General features: G+C 45.9%; 1 protein-coding gene across 1 annotated transcript in view; it reads left to right on the top strand.

Moving 5' to 3' along the window:
* The window catches only part of LOC127575729 (unconventional myosin-VIIa-like), a 67,748-nt gene extending 49,537 nt beyond the window's left edge, over nt 1–18,211 (top strand). The window contains exons 19-24 of the mRNA XM_052025726.1: nt 1,142–1,248; nt 3,438–3,623; nt 5,657–5,773; nt 6,011–6,094; nt 8,081–8,200; nt 14,926–18,211. Coding sequence (XP_051881686.1) covers nt 1,142–1,248; nt 3,438–3,623; nt 5,657–5,773; nt 6,011–6,094; nt 8,081–8,200; nt 14,926–15,015 — 704 coding nt within the window. The 3' untranslated portion in view covers nt 15,016–18,211. The remainder of the gene's footprint in view (nt 1–1,141; nt 1,249–3,437; nt 3,624–5,656; nt 5,774–6,010; nt 6,095–8,080; nt 8,201–14,925) is intronic.
* Nucleotides 18,212–21,361: the final 3,150 nt, after the last annotated feature.

The following is a 21,361-nucleotide window of genomic DNA, read 5'->3' on the forward strand; positions in this document are numbered from 1 at the left end:
CCTGCCAGCTCTTGCTCCACACCTTCCCTCCACCTTTTTTTATACCAGCTACCTCCCCGCTATCTTTCAGTCCCGAAACATCGACTGTCCATTTCCCTCCATAGATGCTGCCTGACCCGCTGAGTTCCTCCAGCTTTTTGCGTTGCTCCAGATTCCAGCATTTGCAGTCTTGTGTGTACAGACCATTACGTGTCACAGAGCAACACAGCATGGATACAGGCCCTTCAGCCCAACCAGTCCATGCGAGACCACAGTGCCCACCCAGCTAGTCCCAATTCCCTGCATTCGGCCCATATCCCTCCAAGCCCCTCCCCTCCATGTACCTATCCAAGTGCTTCTATTGTACCTGCCTCAACCACTTCCTCTGGCAGCTCGTTCCATATACTCACCACCCTCTGCGTGAAAAAGTTGCCCCTCAGGTCCCTTTTAAATATTTCCCCTCTCACCCTAAACCTATGCCCCCTAGTTTTAGACTCCCCTATCCTGGGGAAAAGACTGTTACCGTCCACCTTATCTCTGCCCTTCATGATTTTATAAACCTCTCTAAGATCACTCTTCATTCTCCTATGTTCCAAGGAACAAAGACCTCGCCTGGCTGTCCTCTGGTCATAGAACAGTACAAAACAGTACGGGTCCTTCGGCCCACGATATTGTGCCGACCTATATAAACCTACTCCACGATCAATCTAACCCTTCCCTCCTACACAGCCCATGACCCTCCATTTTTCTTACATCCATGTGCCTGTCTAAAGGTGTCTTAAATATCCCTATTGTATCAGCCTGTACCACCACCCCTGGCAGTGCATTCCAGGCACCCACCGCTCTCTGTGTAAAGAACCTACCTCTGACATCTCCCCTGAACATTCTTCCTTTGACCTTAAACTGATGTCCTCTGGTATTGGCCATTGCCGCCCTGGGGAAAAGGCGCTGGCTGTCCACTCATCTACGCCCCTCATAATCTTATACACCTCTATCAAGTCGCCTCTCATCTTGCGTCACTCCAAAGAGAAAAGCCCTAGCTCGCTCAACTATTTGACTTATTATACCATAATGCAAAGGGTTTTTATTTGTAGGTATTAGCTCAATCAGGTTGCTTGAATAAAAAAAACAGGTATGTCAGCATTTAAATCTATTTTCCCAGGTGTCATCCCTTCTCTGACCTACCAGGTCTTCTTCATGAAGAAGCTCTGGACACACACTGTCCCTGGCAAGGACCATATGGCGGACTCCATCTTTCATTATTATCAGGTAGGATGCCAACATCGATTATGTTTAACTTCGATGACCTTAAAATTAAACACTTCAACTATATTGTTGGCATACATACGCAGGGTATAAATGCCATGAAAATTAGCCTTTTGCAGCACGGTAATTTACAAGACTCTGACTTAAAAACAAGATACTATAGGTTTAGGAAGTCGGGAAGACACTTGAGTAAACGGTTGAAGCAGTTTTGTTAACTCTGAGCAAATGCCCCAGGTGTAAAGATGTCACACTGATCTCAAAGTTCACCCATTGAGGGCCTGAAGCCGTTCATTTGGCCGCTGCTTCTAGCAATTCCTGTCGACTTTCTGAATTGTTTCTAATGGTATCCACAATATTTAAAATTCGGTATTTCAGTAAATAATTCCGCTCCCATTTACTCCTCTCTCGGGTCATTTTGTCTCCTGTCTCATCAGCCCCCTCTTCTGGTCCAGAAATATCTCCAGAGATGTTGGGTCGATGAACTTCCGTCAGAATTGGGAAAACTTAGAGACAAAATGCATCTTGGGATGCAGAGGAAATTGGAAGGGGAGGAGAGAGAGCTAGTATTGGGTGGAAAAGAGGGAGACCTAATGGGACAGGCAAAGGATCAAAAGAATAGTCTTGGAGAGGGAGAATTATTCTCTAAAATTCCAGGAGGAAAACATTGTGGGTGCAATTATGAATAATTCGGAAATTTAGGTCGAGATTGAAGCAGCAGCCAAAGTGGATGTTTCTTCATTTCCAAACTACAGCATCTAGGAGTGGTTTGCAACCCTAACTGGTTGAACTTGAAGATTAGTGTGGACTTTTACTCATGGCACATTCGCTCTGAGTTTACAAAACTGTATTAACAATTTGTGCATTTGCCTTTCAAGATGGTTTACCATTCATTCACTTTGTTCTGTGTGCTCCTCTTTGCTTGAATACGGAGATCTGCTTGGTTTGGATTTAATTTTAGACCCGAGCCTGGTGACTTGTAATTATTTGAATACCTGACCTGACTTAAATGTTCGGCGTCTGGTCCCAGTGAACTTGGGTCAGTCGCCAGGCTCTAGTGTGACATTACATCCTTCCTGAGTTCAACAAGCAGATGTCTGGGCAATTGGCCAACATACAGAGTGGCCACTTTGGGCAGTCATTTGATGTCATCTTGTTGCTGTTTGATGTCACAAACTTTGAACAGCAGTAGGCCACTCTGCCCATCGAACCCTGCTTTGCCATTCAATGTGATTGTGGCAGATTAGATTGTAACCTCAACTCTGCATTCAAGCTGACCCCAGTAACTTATTGCTCTCGTTTATCAAGAATCTATCTACCTCTACTTTGTTTTTACAAATATTCAATGACTTGTGACCCACGGGGGGGGGGGGGGGGGGGGGGGGCGGCGCAGAATCCACCTCGCCTCTGTCGTAAATGGGTGATCCCTTATTTTTAAACCATGACCCTGATTATGGATTCTCCTACTATAATTCGGGTCCCATTCCTGAAGCCTCCAACTCTGAACCCTGAATGCATCACCATACCAGAGGTTGGCTCTTAGAAGGTAGAACAGTACAGGCCATTTGGCCCATGATGTCGGCACTGTTCACGATGCCAAATTAAACTACATTGATTTCTACCTGCACAGATCCATTCCCTGCATATTCATGTGTCTATCTAAAAGCCTCTTGAACTCCTCTATCATATCTGCTTCCACCGCTCCCCCTGGCAGCCTGTTCCAGGCACCCACCACTCTGTGTAAAGAAAAGAATAGAGACTTGCCCCCACATCTCCTTTAAACATTCCTCCTCTGATCTTAAATGCACGTCCTCCAGTAGATGACATTTCTACACAAGGGAAAAGATTCTGACTGTCTGTCTCTGCTACTCATTATTGAATAAACTTCCATCAGGACCCCTTTCAGCCTCTGCTCCAGAGAAAAATTCCCAAGTTTGTCTGACCTCTCCTTAGCTCATACCCTCTAATCCAGGCAGTGTCCTGGTAAAGCTCTCCTGCGCCCTTTCCAAAGCCTCCACATCCTTCCGGTAATGGGGCAAGCAGAAATGCACACAATAAGGTGATGTAGCTAGACTGAGATGGGAGAAGAGGAAAAATGAGTCAACTGGTGTAACTGTTACTGTAGCAGGAGTCTGGCTAGGAACTGCAGAGACCCTTGAAGTCTGGTGAAACTTGCCTTCCTATCGTTATTGCAGGAACTACCAAAATACCTGCGTGGCTACCACAAGTGCTCCCGCGATGAGGTACTGCAATTGGCGGCGCTCATTTACCAGGTGAAGTTCGAAGACGACAAATCCCAGTTCCCAAACATTCCCAAAATGCTGAAGGAGCTGGTGCCGCAGGATTTGATCCGTCAACTCTCGCCAGATGACTGGAAGCGGGTGAGACATTTCCCTCGTTGTTTTCTTCCCCATTCGGAGGGTGAGGGAGAGACTCCAACCCAGCTACTTGGGAGGTGGAGTGGACAGTGTCCAGTTTGATACAACTGAGTTCTCTGGAAGGAGAAGAAAAGACCTGCATTTATATGCTACCTTTCTCATTCTTTTTAGCACCTCCTCCCAATGGGTTACAATCAATTAAGTTTTCACTTGGAGTGCAGTCACTGTAAGGAACATGGTGGCCAATTTATGCACAGCAAGCTCCCACAATCAGCAGTGTGATGGAAGTGTTGATTGTGGATAAACTTTGGCAGGTACTGGGGAGAGTTCTTCCGTAGACTATTCCCCTTTCAGCATAGAGGATAGAGGGCAGTCGGAGCCTTGGTCTAACATCTCAGCTGAGAGACGGGCGCTTCCAGTAGTGCAGCACTCCCTTGGTACTGCACACTCTTGAGCTGAGGTCTCCAGTGAACCTTGAACTTGCAACCTTCCCTCTTGGAAACTGAAGATCTCGTTAAAGTTCACTGTTCTATAGAATCGTGGAGTAATACAGCATGGAAACAGGCTCTTCGGCCCAACTCGTCCATGCCGACCACGGTGCCCACCTAAGCTAGTCCCATTTGACCCATGTCCCTCTGAACCTTTCCAATCCATGTACCTGTCCAAAGGTCTTTTAAATGTCACTATTACTTCAACTACTTCCTCTGGCAGCTCGTTCCATATATGATCACCCTCTGCGTGAAGAAGTTGTCCCTTGGTCCCCTTTTAAAATCTTTTGCCCCTCACCTTAAACCTATGCCCTCGAGTTTTTAATTCCCCTTCCCTGGGGAAAAAGACTGTACATTCACAGCCTCATGATTTTATACACCGCTGTAAAGTCACACCTCAAAGTATCCTATGTTCCAAGGAATAAAGTCCTAGCCTGCCCAACCTCTCCTGAAAACTCTGGCCCTTGAGTCCTGGCAACAGTCTTGTAAAGCTGTTTTGTCCCCTTTGATCAAAGGAAATTGTGAAGGATTACGATTGCCTTTCACTGCTCATTTGATTATTGCCTCAATCTCAACAGTGAATAATGTAAAGTCACTGGTATTGGGAATGAACAGGAGACCTGTCCATCAGTGTTACACTCCAGTGCCAGCCTTGGAACTGTGCTTGGGACTCCTGGAACGGGACTTGAACCCTTAACCTTCTGACCCAGGGAGTTGGTAATCCATGTCCAAGTCATACAGCATGGAAACAGGCCGTTCGGACCACCACATCCACGCTGACCAATGGGCACTCATTTGTGTTAGTCCCTATAGTCTTCTATGCCCAGGCGATTCAAGAGCTCACCTAGACACGTAACTGCTGTCAATGACCCTGCTTCAACCAGGCAATGTATTCCAGGTACTCACCCACTCTCTAGGTGAGGAAGGTCCCCCTCAGATCCCCTCTGTCTCTTGTCTCTTACCCCTTACTCTAATTTATGTCTTCATCTAACTGTCTTAAAGGGAAAGGTTTCCTGCCATCTACCCTATCTATTCCTTCATAATTTTATATCCCTCATTTTCCCCTCCTAACCCCCTCTGCTGCAGGGACAACAGACCCAGTCTCTCCTTGCAATTGAAACGCTCCATCCCTGGCAACATCCTGGCGACTCTCCCCAGTGCCATCACATCCTTGTCACGTGTTTGGGTCCTGTATTAGAACTTGATTCCTGGCTTGTGTTCCAGTCTCATTAGCAGGCACTGTGCATCGGAATAAGATATCTTTATTAGTCACATGTACATCAAAACACACGGTGAAATGCATCTTTTGCGTAGAGTGTTCTGGGGGCAGCCCACAAGTGTCGCCACACTTCCGGTGCCAACATAGCATGCCCACAACTACCTAACCCGAACGACTTTGGAATGTGAGTCCAGGTTATATCTAGGTGGACAACAAAAAGCTTTCACTGGAAAATTGAAGTATATGTGGTCGTCCTTTCAATTCTAATTGTGTTATTTGTTAATGTCACTTTTGGACTTGACGTCTAATTTGTTGCCCTTGGTCTATAGTCCATTGTGGCTTTCTACAACAAGCAAGCAGGAAAATCGAGGGAAGAGGCCAAGCTGTCGTTCTTGAAGTTGATCTACAGATGGCCTACATTTGGATCAGCTTTTTTTGAGGTCAAGGTGAGCAGTGTTTCTTATTTATATTTCAATTTCATAGAGTTGCATATCATCATAGGGCAGAAATGCTTCCATTATAGAAAATAAAGGAAAAATGTGGAATGTTAATTTAAGCAGATACCCTGAACCAGAAGGACCTTGGCCACTTGTTGGGTCTGAGCTGCTCAGTTGTGCTTTCCCCTTCACCCTCTCGCCCTCACTTCCGTAATGTTCTCTCTGATGTTCTGTTTCTACTTGCAGCAAACCACCGAGCCAAACTACCCAGAGATCCTCCTCATCGTAATCAATAAACACGGAGTGAGCCTCATTGACCCAAAGACCAAGGTGATTTCGACTTCCGTTTCCTTTCCGTAGAACCATAGAACAGTACAACTTTCCTACAGCTGGAGTGACGGACCGGGCAGTGTTGATGTTCAGAGGGGTTTGGGTATCCTTGTACACCAGCTACTGGAAGCAAATTTGCAGATGCGGCAAGCAATTAGGAAAGCAAATAGTGCCTTGGCTTTTCGACACAAGAAAATAGGAGCAGGAATTAGCCACCTGGCTTGCCTTATGAGAGGGTCTGAGTACAAGAGTAATGGTGTCTTTCCACAATTATACAGGGCCTTGGTAAGACTGCTCCTAGTGTATCAGAGTCATAGAGTAATACAGCACGGAAACAGGCCCTTCAGCCCAACTGGTCCATGCATGCTGACAAAGATGCCCATTTAAGCTAGTCCCATTTGCCTGCCTATCTAAACCTTTCCTATCGATATACCTGTCCAAATGTCTCTTAACTGTAGTAGTTGTAGTGGTACCTGCCTCAACCACTTTCTCTGGCAGCTCGTTCCTTATACACACAAACCTCTGCATGGCGAAGTTGCTACTTGGGTCCCTTTTAAAATCTTTTCCCTCTCACCTTCTTGTTTAGGGCTCCCCTCCCTTGGGGGGAGAAAAGACTGTGGCTATTCACCTTGTCTATGCCCCTCATGATTTTGTACACCTCTATAAGGTCACCCCTCATTCTCTTACACTCCAAGGAATAAAGTCCTAGCCTACCCGACCTCTCCCTATAAACTCAGGCCCTCGAGTCCTGGCAACATCCTCGTAAATCTTCTTTGCACTCCTTCCAGCTTAATGTCTTTCCTGTAATGGCGTGACCAAAACTGTACTCCAAGTGCGGACTCGCCAACATCTTGTACAACTGCATCATAATGTCCCAACTTCTATACTCACTGCCCTGACTGACGAAGGCCAGCGTGCCAAACGCCGCCTTCACCACCCTACCTACCTGTGACGCCACTTTCAGGGAACTCTGTACTTGTACTCCTAGGTCCCTCTGTTCTACAAATTGTGTACAATTTTGTCCTCCTTACCAAAAGCCATGGAGCAAAGATTCGATAGATTGGTTCCTAGGATGGTGGCTTTGCTGTACGAGGAGAGATTGAGTACACTCTCTTTAGAATGGGAAGAGATCTCATAGAAACCTTAAGTTCCTACAGGGCTTGATGGGCTAAATGCAGGGAGCATGTTTTTCCCTTGGTTAAGAAGTCTAGAATGCAAGTCTAGAGTTGCATGCAATTCTGGTCACCCTTTATAGGAAGGATGTGGCAGCTTTGGAGAGGGTGCAGAAGAGGTTTACCAGGATGCTACCTGGATTAGAGGGCATGTGCTATAAGGAGAGGTTGGACAAACTTGAGTTGTTTTCTCTGGAGTGGCAGAGGCTGAGGGGAGACCTGATAGAGGTTTATAAGATTGAGAGGCATAGATAAACATCTGGTATCTTTACCCCAGGGTCGAAATATCTAATACCAGAGGGCATGCATTTAAGGTGAGAGGGGGTAAGTTCAAAGGAGATGCTCGGGGCAATTTTTTTTCCCCCACAGAGTGGTGGGGGCCTGGAATGCGTTGCCAGGGGTGGTGGTGGAGGCAGATACGATAGAGGTGTTTAAGAGGCTCTTAGATGGGCACGTGAATGTGCAGGCAATGGAGGGATATGGACATTGCGTAGGCAGAAGGGATTTGTTTAGTTGGGCATTTAATTACGTTTAATTATTTCAGCACAGCATCGTGGGCTGAAGGGCCTGTTCCTGTGCTGAACTGTTCTATGTTCTAATACAGATGCAACTTTAGCTATTCGTGACAGGACAACCTTCCCATCCTAGTACATCTCTTGATAGCAGCCAATGCTATGTATACTTAAATAAGGAGACCGTTACCAGTTCCCACACTCCGTCCCCTCCTGAGGGGCTGCTGTATATGGGGTTGAATCTGTCTTGCGATGCTGTTTGTTTCAATGTAAAACGCCTTTCCTTTCATCCATCTTTCAAGGACATTCTCACGACCCATCCATTCACCAAGATATCCAACTGGAGCAGTGGCAACACTTACTTTCACATCACCATTGGCAACCTGGTGAGGGGCAGCAAGCTCCTGTGTGAAACGTCTCTGGTAAGACTGACCAAACCTCCTTTTAAGATCTTGGCAAATGTGTTGTGACAGAAGTTGTATTGGTTTATTATTGTCACTTGTACCGAGGTGCAGTGGAAAAACTTGCCTTGCACACCGATTGTACAGGTCAATTCATTACACGGTGCAGTTACATTGAGTTAGTACAGAGTGCATTGATGTAGTGCAGGTAAAAACAATAACAGTACAGAGTAAAGTGTCACAGCTACAGAGAAGGTGCAGTGCAATAAGGTGCAAGGTCACAACAAGGTAGATTGTGAAGTCAGAGTCCATCTCATCGTATAAGGGAACCGTTCAATAGTCTTATCACAGTGGGGTAGAAGCTGTCCTTAAGCATGGTGGTACATGCCCTCAGGCTCCTGTATCTTCTACCTGATGGAAGAAGAGAGAATGTCCCTGGTGGGTGGGGTCTTTGATTATGCTGGCTGCTTCACCAAGACAGCGAGAGGTATAAACAGAGTCCAAGGAGGGGAGGCTGGTGTCCGTGATGAGTTTATCCAAAGCTTGGGCTGTGAGGTGCGAAAGGAGGAGGGAAGCAATTTGAACAGGGGGTGAGAGTTCCATGTCACTTAGATTAATGGATAAAATCAAGGAGCCACAGGAATGAAGGGTGAACAGGGCTTGATTCTCCCTGTGCTCATCGATGGGTGTGTGTGCGCTTAAGTTGTTCCCCATCTCCTCAGACTCCACAAATCCCTGCGCTCCTGCATCATGGAGACTTTCTTCCTCTAGCCAATGGCTACCGTGCCTTCAGCTGTTGGAGTTCTGTGCTCTGAAATTCCTTCCTTAAACCTTTTGTTCTTGAGGTGGTCCTGGAAAACTTGCCCCTTTTACCCAAGCATTCAGCATTGTTTCCTTGTGTCAAATATTGTTTTGTAACCCTTCCCTGCTTGCAATGTCGAAGGTGCTACGTAAATCCATGTTGTTGGTATTCAGAGACATAGAGTTGTGCAGTACAGAAACAGGCCCTTTGGTCCACTATGTCCATGCCAACCATCAAGTACCCATCTATACTAATCCCATTGACCAGCTCTTGGTTCATTGTCTTCTGTACCTTGTCAATTCAAATGCTCATCATTTAAGTTAGGCCAGTAAGTGAAATTGCCAACATTTAAAGTCAGACTAGTGTGTTTTACCAGTTGGCTACTGATAAAATGCTCATCTTGGCTGCTGATTAAAATGGCAGGCACGGTAGCATAGCGGTTAACGTAATGCTATTACAGCGCCAGCGGCCCGGGTTCAATCCCGAGTTTGTACGTTCTCCCTGTGTGTCTGCGTGGGTTTCCTCCAGGTGCTCCGGTTTCCTCCCACATTCCAAAGACGTACGGGTTAGGAAGTTGTGGGCATGCTATGTTGGCGCCAGAAGCGTGGTAACACTTGTGGGCTGCCCCCAGAACACTCTACACAAAAGATGCATTTCACTGTGTGTTTTGATCTACGTGTGACTCATAAAGAGATCTTATCTAGAAACAAAATGAATAATGGCAGTTTTTACCTGCATTTCCCCCCCACTTTTCCTTATCTGCCAATGATAAGGATGATGGTTCCACTTTTGTTCTGAGGTGAGTGATGAGGCTAGTGTGGGACCTCTAGACTTCCATAGATGGGGCTAGGGGTGCCTGACTTGGTGGGCTACTGGGTGTGTTCCTTCCAGCAACTGCACAAAACTTCTGTGTGCTCCTGCTACACAGACTTGAAGTTCTCAACACCATCCCTGAATATTCCTTCTCCAACCCTGAGCGATCACGGGCCAGGGATTCCCAGGAGCCAGTGGGTCGTTGCAATTTTTCCAGGAGAAATTGAGGATATCCCTTAGAGCATTTTCCTCTTCACCTGATAATCTCTTCCCATAACAAGAGCTCGGAATGGAATGTCGAGCTTGGGAATTGGGCAGCGTAGTTGACTAGGAGTATCTAGAGCCTCTTTGCTGGGCATGTTGGCCTGGGAGAGCTGCTAATGTTGGTTCACATCCCTACAGTGGAGGATTTTGCTGAGACATTGGTGGTGTCTTTCCATTAGATTAGAAGCCTAAAGTGGACACAAGTCAAGTGAATGTCAGCAAGGCTTGGTCTTTGTGTTGTGCCGGACAGAAGTTCCAGGTGGGTAGAAAGGAAGACCACGAGCAGGAAGGGAACCCAAGCCTGTGATCAGTCAGTGTGCTCTGATGGGAGGTGTTGCCATTTTAAAACTGGACAAAAGGCAGAATACAAGGTTAATGGCAGGTCTCTTAGCAGTGTGGAGGAACAGAGGGACCTTCGGGTCCATGTCCATAGATCCCTCAAAGTTGCCACGCAGGTTGATAGGGTTGTTAAGAAGGTGTACGGTGTGTTGGCCTTCATTAGTCGGGGTATTGAGTTCAACAGCCGCGAGGTGATGTTGCAGCTCTATAGAACTCTGGTCAGACCACACTTGGAGTATTGTGTTCAGTTCTGGTCGCCTCATTATAGGAAGGATGTGGAAGCTTTAGAGAGGGTGCAGAGGAGATTTACCAGGATGTTGCCTGGATTGGAGAGCATGTCTTATGAGAATAGGTTGAGTGAACTCGGGCTTTTCTCTTTGGAGAGAAGGAGGATGAGAGGTGACTTGATAGAGGTGTACAAGATGATAAGAGGCATAGATCGAGTGGACAGTCAGAGACTTTTTTCCCCAGTGCAACAATGGCTAACACAAGGGGGCATAATTTTAAGGTGATTGGAGGAAGGTATAAGGGGGGATGTCGGGGTAAGTTTTTTTTTACAGAGTGGTGGGTGCATGGAACACACTGCCAGCAGAGGTTGTGGGGGCAGATACATTTGGGACATTTAAGAGACTCTTAGACACATGAATGATTTACAAAAAAATAGGGGACTGTGTGGGAGGGAAGGGTTAGATAGATATTAGAGCAGGATAAAATGTCAGCACAATATTGTGGGCCAAAGGACCTGTACTGTGCTGTAGTGTTCTATGTTAATGCAATTTTAATGGGCAGCCACAAATTTAGTGGGAGAATCGGTGGTGGGGGGGGGGGGGGGGGGGTGGGGAGGGTGCAGTTGGGTGTGTGAGGACAAAGGTTGCAGGAAGGTAAGTGGGGGAAATGGGAATGCTCAGAGCCAGCACAGATGGTATCATGGCTGTCTCCTATGTCATAAGGAAATATGGAATTGGTCCATCCATACATGAAGCACTTCGAGAGGGGGCAATTTTCCCCTCTAAGCCTACAGTAAATATTCTCTGGGTAAAGCTTAATCAGGATGGCACAGTGGTGGAGCAGCTGCCTCACAGCGCCAGAGACCTGGGTTCAATCCTGCCCTCGGGTCCTGTTTGTGTGGAGTTCAGATGTTTTCCCTGTGACCACGTGGGTTTGCTCCAGTCTCCTCCCACATCCCAAAGACGTGCGGGTCTGTAGGTTAATTAGCCACTGTAAATTGCCCCTAGTGTGTGGGCGCGTGGTAGAATCTGCGAGGAGTTGATGAGAATGTGGGGAGAATAATAACAATTGGTGTAAATGGGTGGTTGATGGTTGGCATGGACTTGATGGGCTGAAGGGCCTGTTTCCATGATTCTGTGACTCCAATTGGAATTCCCCTCCTTCACCCAACTGTCTGCAAACACAGTCCATTCCCTCTTGAGTCATGGTCTTTAAATAATGCCTGACTTTATTAATTGCCAGGATATTTTTGTTGGGATGATGCATCTGTCTCTTGGGTGCCTGTTGTAACGTAATCAGGCACCGTGCAAAAAGGAAAAAAATTCAAGTGCACTTCTTGCTTAAAGAGTGATAGGAAAGCCCTGCTGGAGTTTCTGTACGTTGTTGTGGTAAAGGTTCATGAGGAAAGAAATTTTTTTTGAAAAAAGACCTCATCTTTTAAACGATAGTCAATGGAGAAGTACGAGTGAGATCTGTCGTCCCATACCTCTATGTCCCACAGATTTTTCTGTTCCAACTTCTATGCAAGTGCAAAGGAACTCTCTCTATCTTGGAGACACAAGAGACTGCAGATGTGGAATCTGGAGCAAAAACCAGTCTGTTGGAGGGATTCAGTGGGTCAGGCAGCATCTGTGAGGGGAAATGGACAGTTAATATTACAGGTTGAAACCTTTCATCTGTGCTGCTGAGTTCCTCCAGCAGTTTGTTTTTTTGCACTACCTATCTATATCCCGCTGTTATAAGACTCTTGAATGGACCTCTTGTACGTTAAAGACGAACTCTTGACCTCACAGTTTACCTCATCATTGCCCTTGCACCTTATTGTCTGCCTGCACTGCACTTTCTCTGTAACTGTAACACTTTATTCTACATTCTGTTATTGCTTTTCGCTTTGTACTTGTGTTTTGAATGATCTGTATGGATGGCACGAAAAACACTGTACCTCAGTACATGTGGCAATAATAAACCAATTACCAAGCTACCTGTCGTAAATGATGGGTAATTTTGACATGTGACCTTGTAACTCACCAAGAAAAGATGTCTTTATTAGTGACATTTACATCACAACACACAGTGAAATGCACCTTTTGCGTAGAGTGTTCTGGGGGCAGCCCGCAAGTGTCGCCACACTTCCTGTGAATGCCAGGGTATAATGGGTCAGTGGGCAGTGTATGGGGAGACTCGTGCTGAACCATAGAACTGACCCTTGAGTTAAAGACAATGGAGCTTTAACTTGAGGGATAGACCTGATTTGATGCTGCAATGTAGTATTGAGGCAGTGGAAATTGGTTTATTACTATAACGTGTGTCGAGATATAGTGAAAAGCTTTTGTTTGCATGCCATCTAGACAAATCATTCCATACACGAGGTAGTAAAAAGGGGGACATAAAGCTATGCAGAACATACTGACTCAATGTAACTGCACTGTGTAATGAATTGACCTGTACGGTCGGTTTGTAAGACAAGCTTTGTCACTTGTACCGAGGTTCAGTGAAATAATATACCAATACATAGAATGTGCAGGTAGATAAATAAAGCTCAGATAATGATGAGATAGACTGGGAGATCGAGTTCATCTTTTAGTGTGTGATAAGTCCATTCAAGAGTCAACAGCATGGTAGAAGTCCTTGAGCCCGGTGGTACATGTTCTCAAGCATTTATATCTTCTGTCTGATGGGAGGGGGGAGAAGAATGAATGACTGGGGTGGGCTGATGGGTGACACTGAGGGAGTGCTACCAGGTCTGAAGAACAACACACTGGGAGCATTGTTAGATTACAAGTTGTCTTTTGAATGATGAGACGTCAAACCAAGGGCTCTGTCTACTCTTGTAAAGATCCCATGACAATGCTATGAAGCACAATGGAGATCTCCCTTCTACACTGGCTAGTACTTAAACTTCAACCAGCATCAACTTTTCTTTTATCACTATCAATGAGCGCTTGTTGTGTACAGATTGGCTGTCCAGTGTCCTCATTACACCATTCCAGAAATATTACCATAGAACCATACAGCACAAAACAGGCCCTTCGGCCCACCATGTTGTGCCGTCCATCAGACCACCCTCACACTATCTAACCCCTTCCTCCCGCATATCCCTCCATCTCACATTCCTCCATATGCCTATCCAACAAGCTCTTGAACCTGTTCAATGTATCTGCCTCCACCACCACCCCAGGCAGTGCATTCCATGCACCAACCACTCTCTGGGTGAAAAACCTCCCTCTGACATCTCCCCTGAACCTCCCACCCATAACCTTAAAGCCATGACCTCTCGTCTTGAGCATTGGTGCCCTGGGAAGGAGGCGCTGACTGTCTACTCTATCTATTCCTCTCAATATTTTATATACCTCTATCATGTCTATAATATTGCATTGAATTCCATGCAATACCAGACCCTGGTTGCTCCTGCTATCTAATGTGTTGCTATTTTGTGATGAAGTTGTAAATTTTAGTCATACAGCACACTGCCCTTTGGCCCAACTGGTCCATGCCGACCAAAATTCCCATCTAAGCTAGTCCCATTTGGCCCATGTCCCTCTAAACCTTTCCGATCCACGTTCCTGTCCAAGTACCTTTTTAAATGTTGTTAATGTACCTGCCTCAACCACTTCCTCTGGCAGCTCGTTCCACATACGGACCACCCTCTGAGTGAAAAAGTTGCCCTTCGGGTTCCTGTTAAATCTATCCCTTCTCACCTTAATTGTATGCCCTCTAGTTCTTGATTCTCCAACTCTGGGGGGGGGGGGGAGGGGGGAAAGGAGGAGAGGACTGTGTGCACATTCACCCCATCTATGCCCTTCATGATTTTATACTCCTCTAAGATCACCCCTCATTTTCCTGCACTCCAATGGAAAAAAAAGTCCCAACCTACTCAACGTCTCTCCATCACTCAGTCCCTCGAGTCCCGGCAACATCCTCGTAAGTCTCCTTTGCGCTCTTTCCAGCTTAGTGGCATCTCTCCTATAGCAGGGTGACCAAAACTGAACACAATATTCCAAATGAGGCATCGCCAACTGTTTCTACAACTACAACATAAAGTTGTTCAGAATTGTGAAATTTTAGATGGTACAACATCAATTTGCATTTATATAGTGTTTTAAATGTAGCAAGCATGTCTTGACGGCCTTCATGGAAGAGTTATCAGAGAGAATTTGACCCTGAATTACATTGGCTGATCTGTTCCAATGCTGGTGGAAGAGGAGGAGGAATTTTAAATTAATTCAAAGGTGACCGATTTATTCAAGGTTTGAAGTCTCCCTTTCTGAGGAATTGACGCTGCTCTGTTTTCTCAAAACAGGGATATAAAATGGACGACCTACTGACCTCCTACATCAGCCAGATGTTGACCTCCATGAACAAGGAGCACAGCACAAAGGCCAGTAAATGAACCTATTGTGACTACTGGGTCTGGACCTGCCAGCTGATCCAGATGTTGAGGCCCATGGGAAATCATTGCAGCTGGAGGAAAACGTTCTCCACCCAGGTCTGGAGTATGAGGAGAAGTCCTCTACCTAGCTCTTCTGATAGCAACTCGGACTCTCCCTCGAGCGAGGATGACTATTTGTAGTGTGTGCGCGCGCGGGAGGGAGAGAGAAAGTCTCTTCCAAGTCCCTCACGTGGACAATAAGCCAAAAAAAAAGGAAAATCCTGAGCAGTCTTTCCAAAAAGAAAATCTAGGCCTACAATGAAAGGCTTCTTGCATACTCCTCAGTGCACTTTTGATCACACCCAAGTGTTATTTTTAATTCTGCTGCTTTCACCTAAAACAAATCACAGTGCTTAAGTGTTTGTGTGCTGGTACTGCGGTGCATCACACCTCATGGGTCATAGCTAAATCTCTCCCCACAACAGTTGTATCAGGTCCAACTTTACTGGGCTCTTGCTCCTTGTACTGCCTACAGCAAAGGAAGCTGATAGATTGTTTTGTCCCTGAATTAGCCCTGCTGTGTTTGGTTCTGACTCGTATAAAGGATTTGCAAAATGCTTTCTTTCTTTTAAACTTTTGCCCTTGAAGCTTTTGTCATCTAAATCCCAGAGTATGTTCTGTCAGCCCAACTGGTGTGCCTCTAGTCGATGTGTTGAAATGCATGCATTTTATTTCTCTTTTGAACGTTTAGATTTTGGTGGAGGGGGTGGGTGGGAGATCAAAAGCAGTCCAGTTCTGCCCTGTCAGTTCCTATCTGGGCATGGTGCTGGTCTCTCAAACCAGACACAGGACATTCAGTTGCCTAACCCGCCCCAACCTCTGACACTGAGGTTATTCCTGGACTAATCACTGCCTCGGCCTCTCACCTTGAAGACTTTCCAGAATAAAACCACTAGCTTCATCATTTTGGGTTCTTTTTGACACCTGCTGTATCTCTCTTCCCACCACTCCCTTTCCTCAATATGCCGACCTCCTCCAAAATCCTCCACACCACTTAAAATTCAGAAATCTTGCCCTTACAATTGGAAATTATTTTTCAGTCTTGTAGTGCAATTAATTCACAAAACTGAGCCACTCAGCCACTCCCTGAATGGGCCTCATCCCGGGAATCCTGTTCCTGAGCTGTCGGAAGAACCGTTCCTTAAATCGCCACCTGGGCACTCTTCCCTATCCCAAGAGGCTGACTGACCAGTGGAGAATTTCCAGCATCTTAGCAGGTTTGAGATCAAACCTGGAGTGTCTGTGGTGTGGGTTGGGGATGCATCTTAACAATTCTGGTCGACGTTCAAGTGATCACCCCTTCTATCTCACCTGTGGGGGAAACTGTAGTGCAAAAGGGTAGACACAAAATAAACTGGGAAAGGGACTTTTATCTTGATGACCAGAAAATACTGGAAATTGCTGAGTTGGGCGACATCTGAGTGGGAAACAGTTTTGGGTAAATGACTGGGACAGGAGACACTTGATTGCTGCTTGCAGTTCCGATTGGGAGAGGGATCACGTATCTGAGTGGGAGGGAGCATCGCTACTTGGAGATGGCTTCACAGTACCAGACAAGGTTGCTGTGATGTTTGGGAACACTTTCCCTGCCTCTTGGTCCACAGCCAATCATTCTCTTCGGGCACGGAGCCCAAGTCTTGCATTGATCACTAGCACGTGGCAAAGTCCAGATGCTAACATCCGGCAAACTCCGAGTGGTTTGCTTTCATCGTTTTGGTGAGCAGGAACAGTTGGTTTCCACCAACCACGGCTTTCGCCAACTGGATGAAGCCCAGCGACTAAATTTACACCAAGACGACTGTTGCATTTACCAATCACCCTCTGACTTCCCGTATGTTCAACTTTGAGTGTACTTAACAGGAGATGTCACTGCTTTTATAAAATAGATTCTATTTATTTATATATAACTTATTGTTGGCAATTTGTAAGTGATTTTAGTTGGAAGAGAAGCTCCCCTTGGGTCACTGATTCTGTGGTATCAGTGATGAGGAGATTTTCTGTTCTTGTTTTCAGCTTGGTTTAGTAGTGTGGAACAGGGTGTGAACTAGTCCGGTAAATTGTCCTGTAAAATTCACGTTAAAAGCTTTATACTTAATTGAATTTAAAACTGCACACCCACGCCCACTCCCCCCCAGATTTGGTTTTGCTCCCTACATATCCACTTCTGATGTCATCCCCAAGCCTCGGTGGTTGTGTTCGCTGTCAGGGGTTTGATCCCACAATGGACCCCAGCCTGCCTCTGATACCTCCTGGCTTCCCCCTACTGTCGATGTGCCTTGCTCCGTGTGAGAGGTTGTGCAGTTTCAGACAGCTGATGAATTGCTCGGCTAAGGGAAGTCACCCTCTGTTGGACTGACAAACTCCCAGGGTCATAATCCCACCTAAACTTCCCAACACCCACGGGTAACCAGCTGGCCTGAGTCCTTTCCTTGGGGTCAGACAGCAGACATGTTTGGGGCCTCCCATGAACACTGTTCATGAAGAGCCTGGTGCTAAATTATTCCTTGTGTCCCCAACCCAGGGCAGTGGTTCTCAGGCCAGTTCTTGGAGGGTTTGTGGCCACTTTTTTATTCCCTCATTGCTCCCACTGTGTCCACCTCTCCAGAGATTCCCATGAGCTTCAAAGCAAGCTGGAATCTGGTCCATCTTCGTGGATTTTTTGGGCTTTAGTACCTTTGTTATCACTCTGGGATAAATCCGAATCAGGATCCATTTGGGAGTTGGACTCCAACCCATGAAATGGCATCCAATATTCTGCTTGTTGGCACTGTCTTGGCCTTCCCTCGCTAAATCGTGACCACAAGGTAGACCTGCCCCATCCCAGAATTGCTCTCAAGTTGCTTGCAGCCTCTACAGGGGTTGGGGTGGTGTCCCCTCCATTTCCCTCTCCATGGAGGTGTAGGGCGAGAGTCGTTCTTATCTACACATCACCAAGGCAACAGCTTAAACCAAAAGATGCCATGCCCTGTGCAAACCCTGCCCCCGGGGGCTGGGAGCACGGGAGCACAATGCAAGCAATCGTTAGCGTCCACTGCCAGTGAAGCAGCAGGTCTTGTGTGGTGTTAGGTCTTGTACACATGCAAGCTTCACTAAACTTTTGCACAACTTATTTTAATGTGGAATTATCCTTTTAGTCACTCCTGACCCAATGAGCAATGAAAACACAAGTTATCATGGGAAGGGTTGGGACTGGAGGGGGTGGGGGGCGGGGTAGGGAGTTAACAATACATGGTGACAAAAGTCTATCCAAATCTCTCCCCATTGTGGGATGTGTTGACTGTACTTCGTGTAATGAAAACCATCCATTATCTGTGAAGTCCTGAGCAAGTTGCACCAATGTTTTCCTGCTCCCTAGACACCAGGAAGACCTCCTTGAAAAGTCGTGCCCCTGGATAGGGAGCGGGGAAAGGTTTCACAAACACTTTCACTCCTTTTGTATAATGAAACTAACAATACGTGCGATGCCATAAAGCTCATGTGTCTTTCTGTTAATAGGAAGACTTTATTGAACTGACAGCTTCTTGTATTGAACCAGGTCAGATATAAATTACCCAAAGAAATCGTTATATATTCTCTCTAATTTTCTCCGATCTGTTGCTAATGTGACTGTCACTGTGTTTATCACATTGATTCCCAATAAGCTGACGTCTTTGAGGAAATAGATCACTGCCTGTGTTTGGTTTATGTTACTGATGGTCATTAACTTGTACCTGTTAGTAAGATGGATCTTGTATTGGAATGTTTGTGTAGTAGAATCTAGAAAATGTGCATGGAGGGAGTGGGCTGATGTTCTTCGAAGTGTGTCGTACACAAAACTTTCCTGTGAGGAGGCAATGTTGCATTGGACACTTTGGAAAGCTGAAGAGTAGACAACCATGTTTAAACCAGATATACTTTGGGACAATTCTGAAGACCCACAAGAAGCGCAGTCACCATAACTGTGGGGTTTTTGTAACCCAACTAATCTGTGGCGGGCTCTGGGGACTGCAAAGCACCAGGTTTCTCATCTCCTCCTCCTCCTCCAACACACACGGTCCAAAGTAGCTCTTCAGAAACCATCTCTCTTCCGCTGCATTAGATTGCCACTGAATGTGAGCAATATTTGTCAATACTGTTAATAATGAAGATGTGTATTGTGATAATTTTTTTAAAATAAAAGCCTTGTGTGGATGCATGTGCATGGGTTTGTGAGCTGAAGATGGTGTTTGCCTTCCTTTTACCATCCAGGGCTAGAGTCAATTGTGTGTCTAATGGTCTGTCTGTGGGTTGTATCTGTATAAAGAATGTTCCATTGTGTAATAAATATTTCTCTGCATATTAACTTCAGTCCTGCATGTATGTGTGTGTCATCTACAATTTACACCAAGTCCTGTTCACCCATCACTTGGAGTATTGTGTACAGAATTGTGTGCTGTTCTGGTTGCCCAACTACAGGAAGGATGTGGAGGCTTTGGAGAGGGTGCAGAAGAGGTTCACCAGGATGCTGCCTTGATTAGAGGGTATGAGTCATAAGGAGAGGTCGGACAGGCTAGGGTTGTTTTCTCTGGAGCGTCGGAGGCTGAGGGGGAGACCTGATAAAAGTTTTTGTGTGTGTATCTATATAAAAAAAAATTGAGAGGCAAAGATATGGTGTAGATAGTCTTTTTCCCGTGGTAGAAATGCCAAGTACTAGAGGGCATACATTTAAAGTGAGAAGGGGAAAGGTTTTTTTTTCTCAGTGGTGGGTGCCTGGAATGGGCTGCCAGGAGTAATGGTGGAAGCAGAAATGATGGTGGTGTTTAAAAGGCTGTTAGATGGACACACATGGAAGGAATAGAGAGATATGGATCATACAGACAGAGGTTTTTAGTTTAATTCAGTATTGTGTTCAGTGCAGACATCATAGACCGAAGGGCCTGTTCCTGTGCTGTACTGTGCTGTGTTCTATCACCATTGTGCTTGCTATGCCCTATACGGTTCAGCACTGCCCTGATTTTTAAACCCCTCCCTGTTTCTCCATCCCAGAATCTCCTCTTCACCTTCCCTGAATGTAACTGCTCTGCCATTGGCAGCCATCCCTTAAGCTGCCTGGGATCCTGAGCTCTGGAACTCCCTCCCTGGAGCCTCTGCCCCTTCAAGTTCCACAAAACCTAGCAAATTGTTCCCAATGCTCAGCCAGATGCTTCAGTATCCCCATGAGAGGTGTCAAATAGCATGTACATCTCGGGATGCTTCATGTTAAAGGTGCATTATAAATAAAAGTTGCTGTTATTGTTCTGTGTATCTGTTCTCATCTTCACAGGGGAGTTCTGAGAGACTTTTGGTAATTGATTTATTATTGTCACATGTACCAAGATATAGTGAAAAGCTTTTGTTTGCATGCTATCCAGACAGATCCTTCCGTACATAAGTACATCAAGGTAGTACAAAGGGAAAACAGAATGCAGAATATAGTGTTAGAGCTAGAGAGCGCAGTGCAGGTAGACAAATAAGGTGCAGTGGCGATAATGAGGAAGATTGAGAGATCAAGAGTTCATCTTTATTGTACGAGAAGTCCGTGCGTGAGTCTGATAACAGTGGGATAGAAGCTCTCCTTGATCCTGGTGATTTGTGCTCTCAAGCTTTTGTATCTTCTGCCTGACAGGAGAGAAGAGAGAATGGCCAGGGTAGGAGGGGTCCTTGATAACGTTGGCTGCTTTCCCGAGGCAGTAGGAAGTGTAGACAGAGTCAATGGAGCAAAGATTTTTTTTAAATGGTAATTTAATTGCCTATCTCCTTCTGACTGTTCAAGATCCAATCGGTCATCCTCTGGGAAGAAAATATAATTATTTTTCATATTTATAATGTGAGTAGTTTGAGACCTGTGTGGTGAGTGAGGCATTGTCTGGGCAACCAGTGTTGTTGGAACTCCTGGCACTCATAGCTCTTCATACCTTGGGTTTCTCTCGCCTTGTATCTGAGCCGGTTGCAAGCTAATTGCCAGAGTTTGAGTGGGGAAATTTGATGGCCACTCCATTCTCATCCAAATGTAGCGACAGCCAGTGTGAAGAAGTTGTGCAAGATGAATGTTTCTGCTATCAATATCCTGGGGGTTACCACTGGCCAGAAACTGAACTGGAGTAGCCATATACACAATGTGGCCGCAGGAGCAGGTCAAAGGCTGGGAATCCTGCGGTAACTCACCTAACTCCCCAGAGCCTGGCCACTATCGTCAAGGCTCAAGTCAGGAGTGTGATGGAACACTCTCCACTTGTCCGGATGAATGCAGCTTCAACAACACTCAAGATGTTTAACACCATACAGGACAGCAGCCCACTTGACAGGCACC

The sequence above is a fragment of the Pristis pectinata genome, chromosome 11, assembly GCF_009764475.1.
Source record: "Pristis pectinata isolate sPriPec2 chromosome 11, sPriPec2.1.pri, whole genome shotgun sequence".
Taxonomy (NCBI): domain Eukaryota; kingdom Metazoa; phylum Chordata; class Chondrichthyes; order Rhinopristiformes; family Pristidae; genus Pristis; species Pristis pectinata.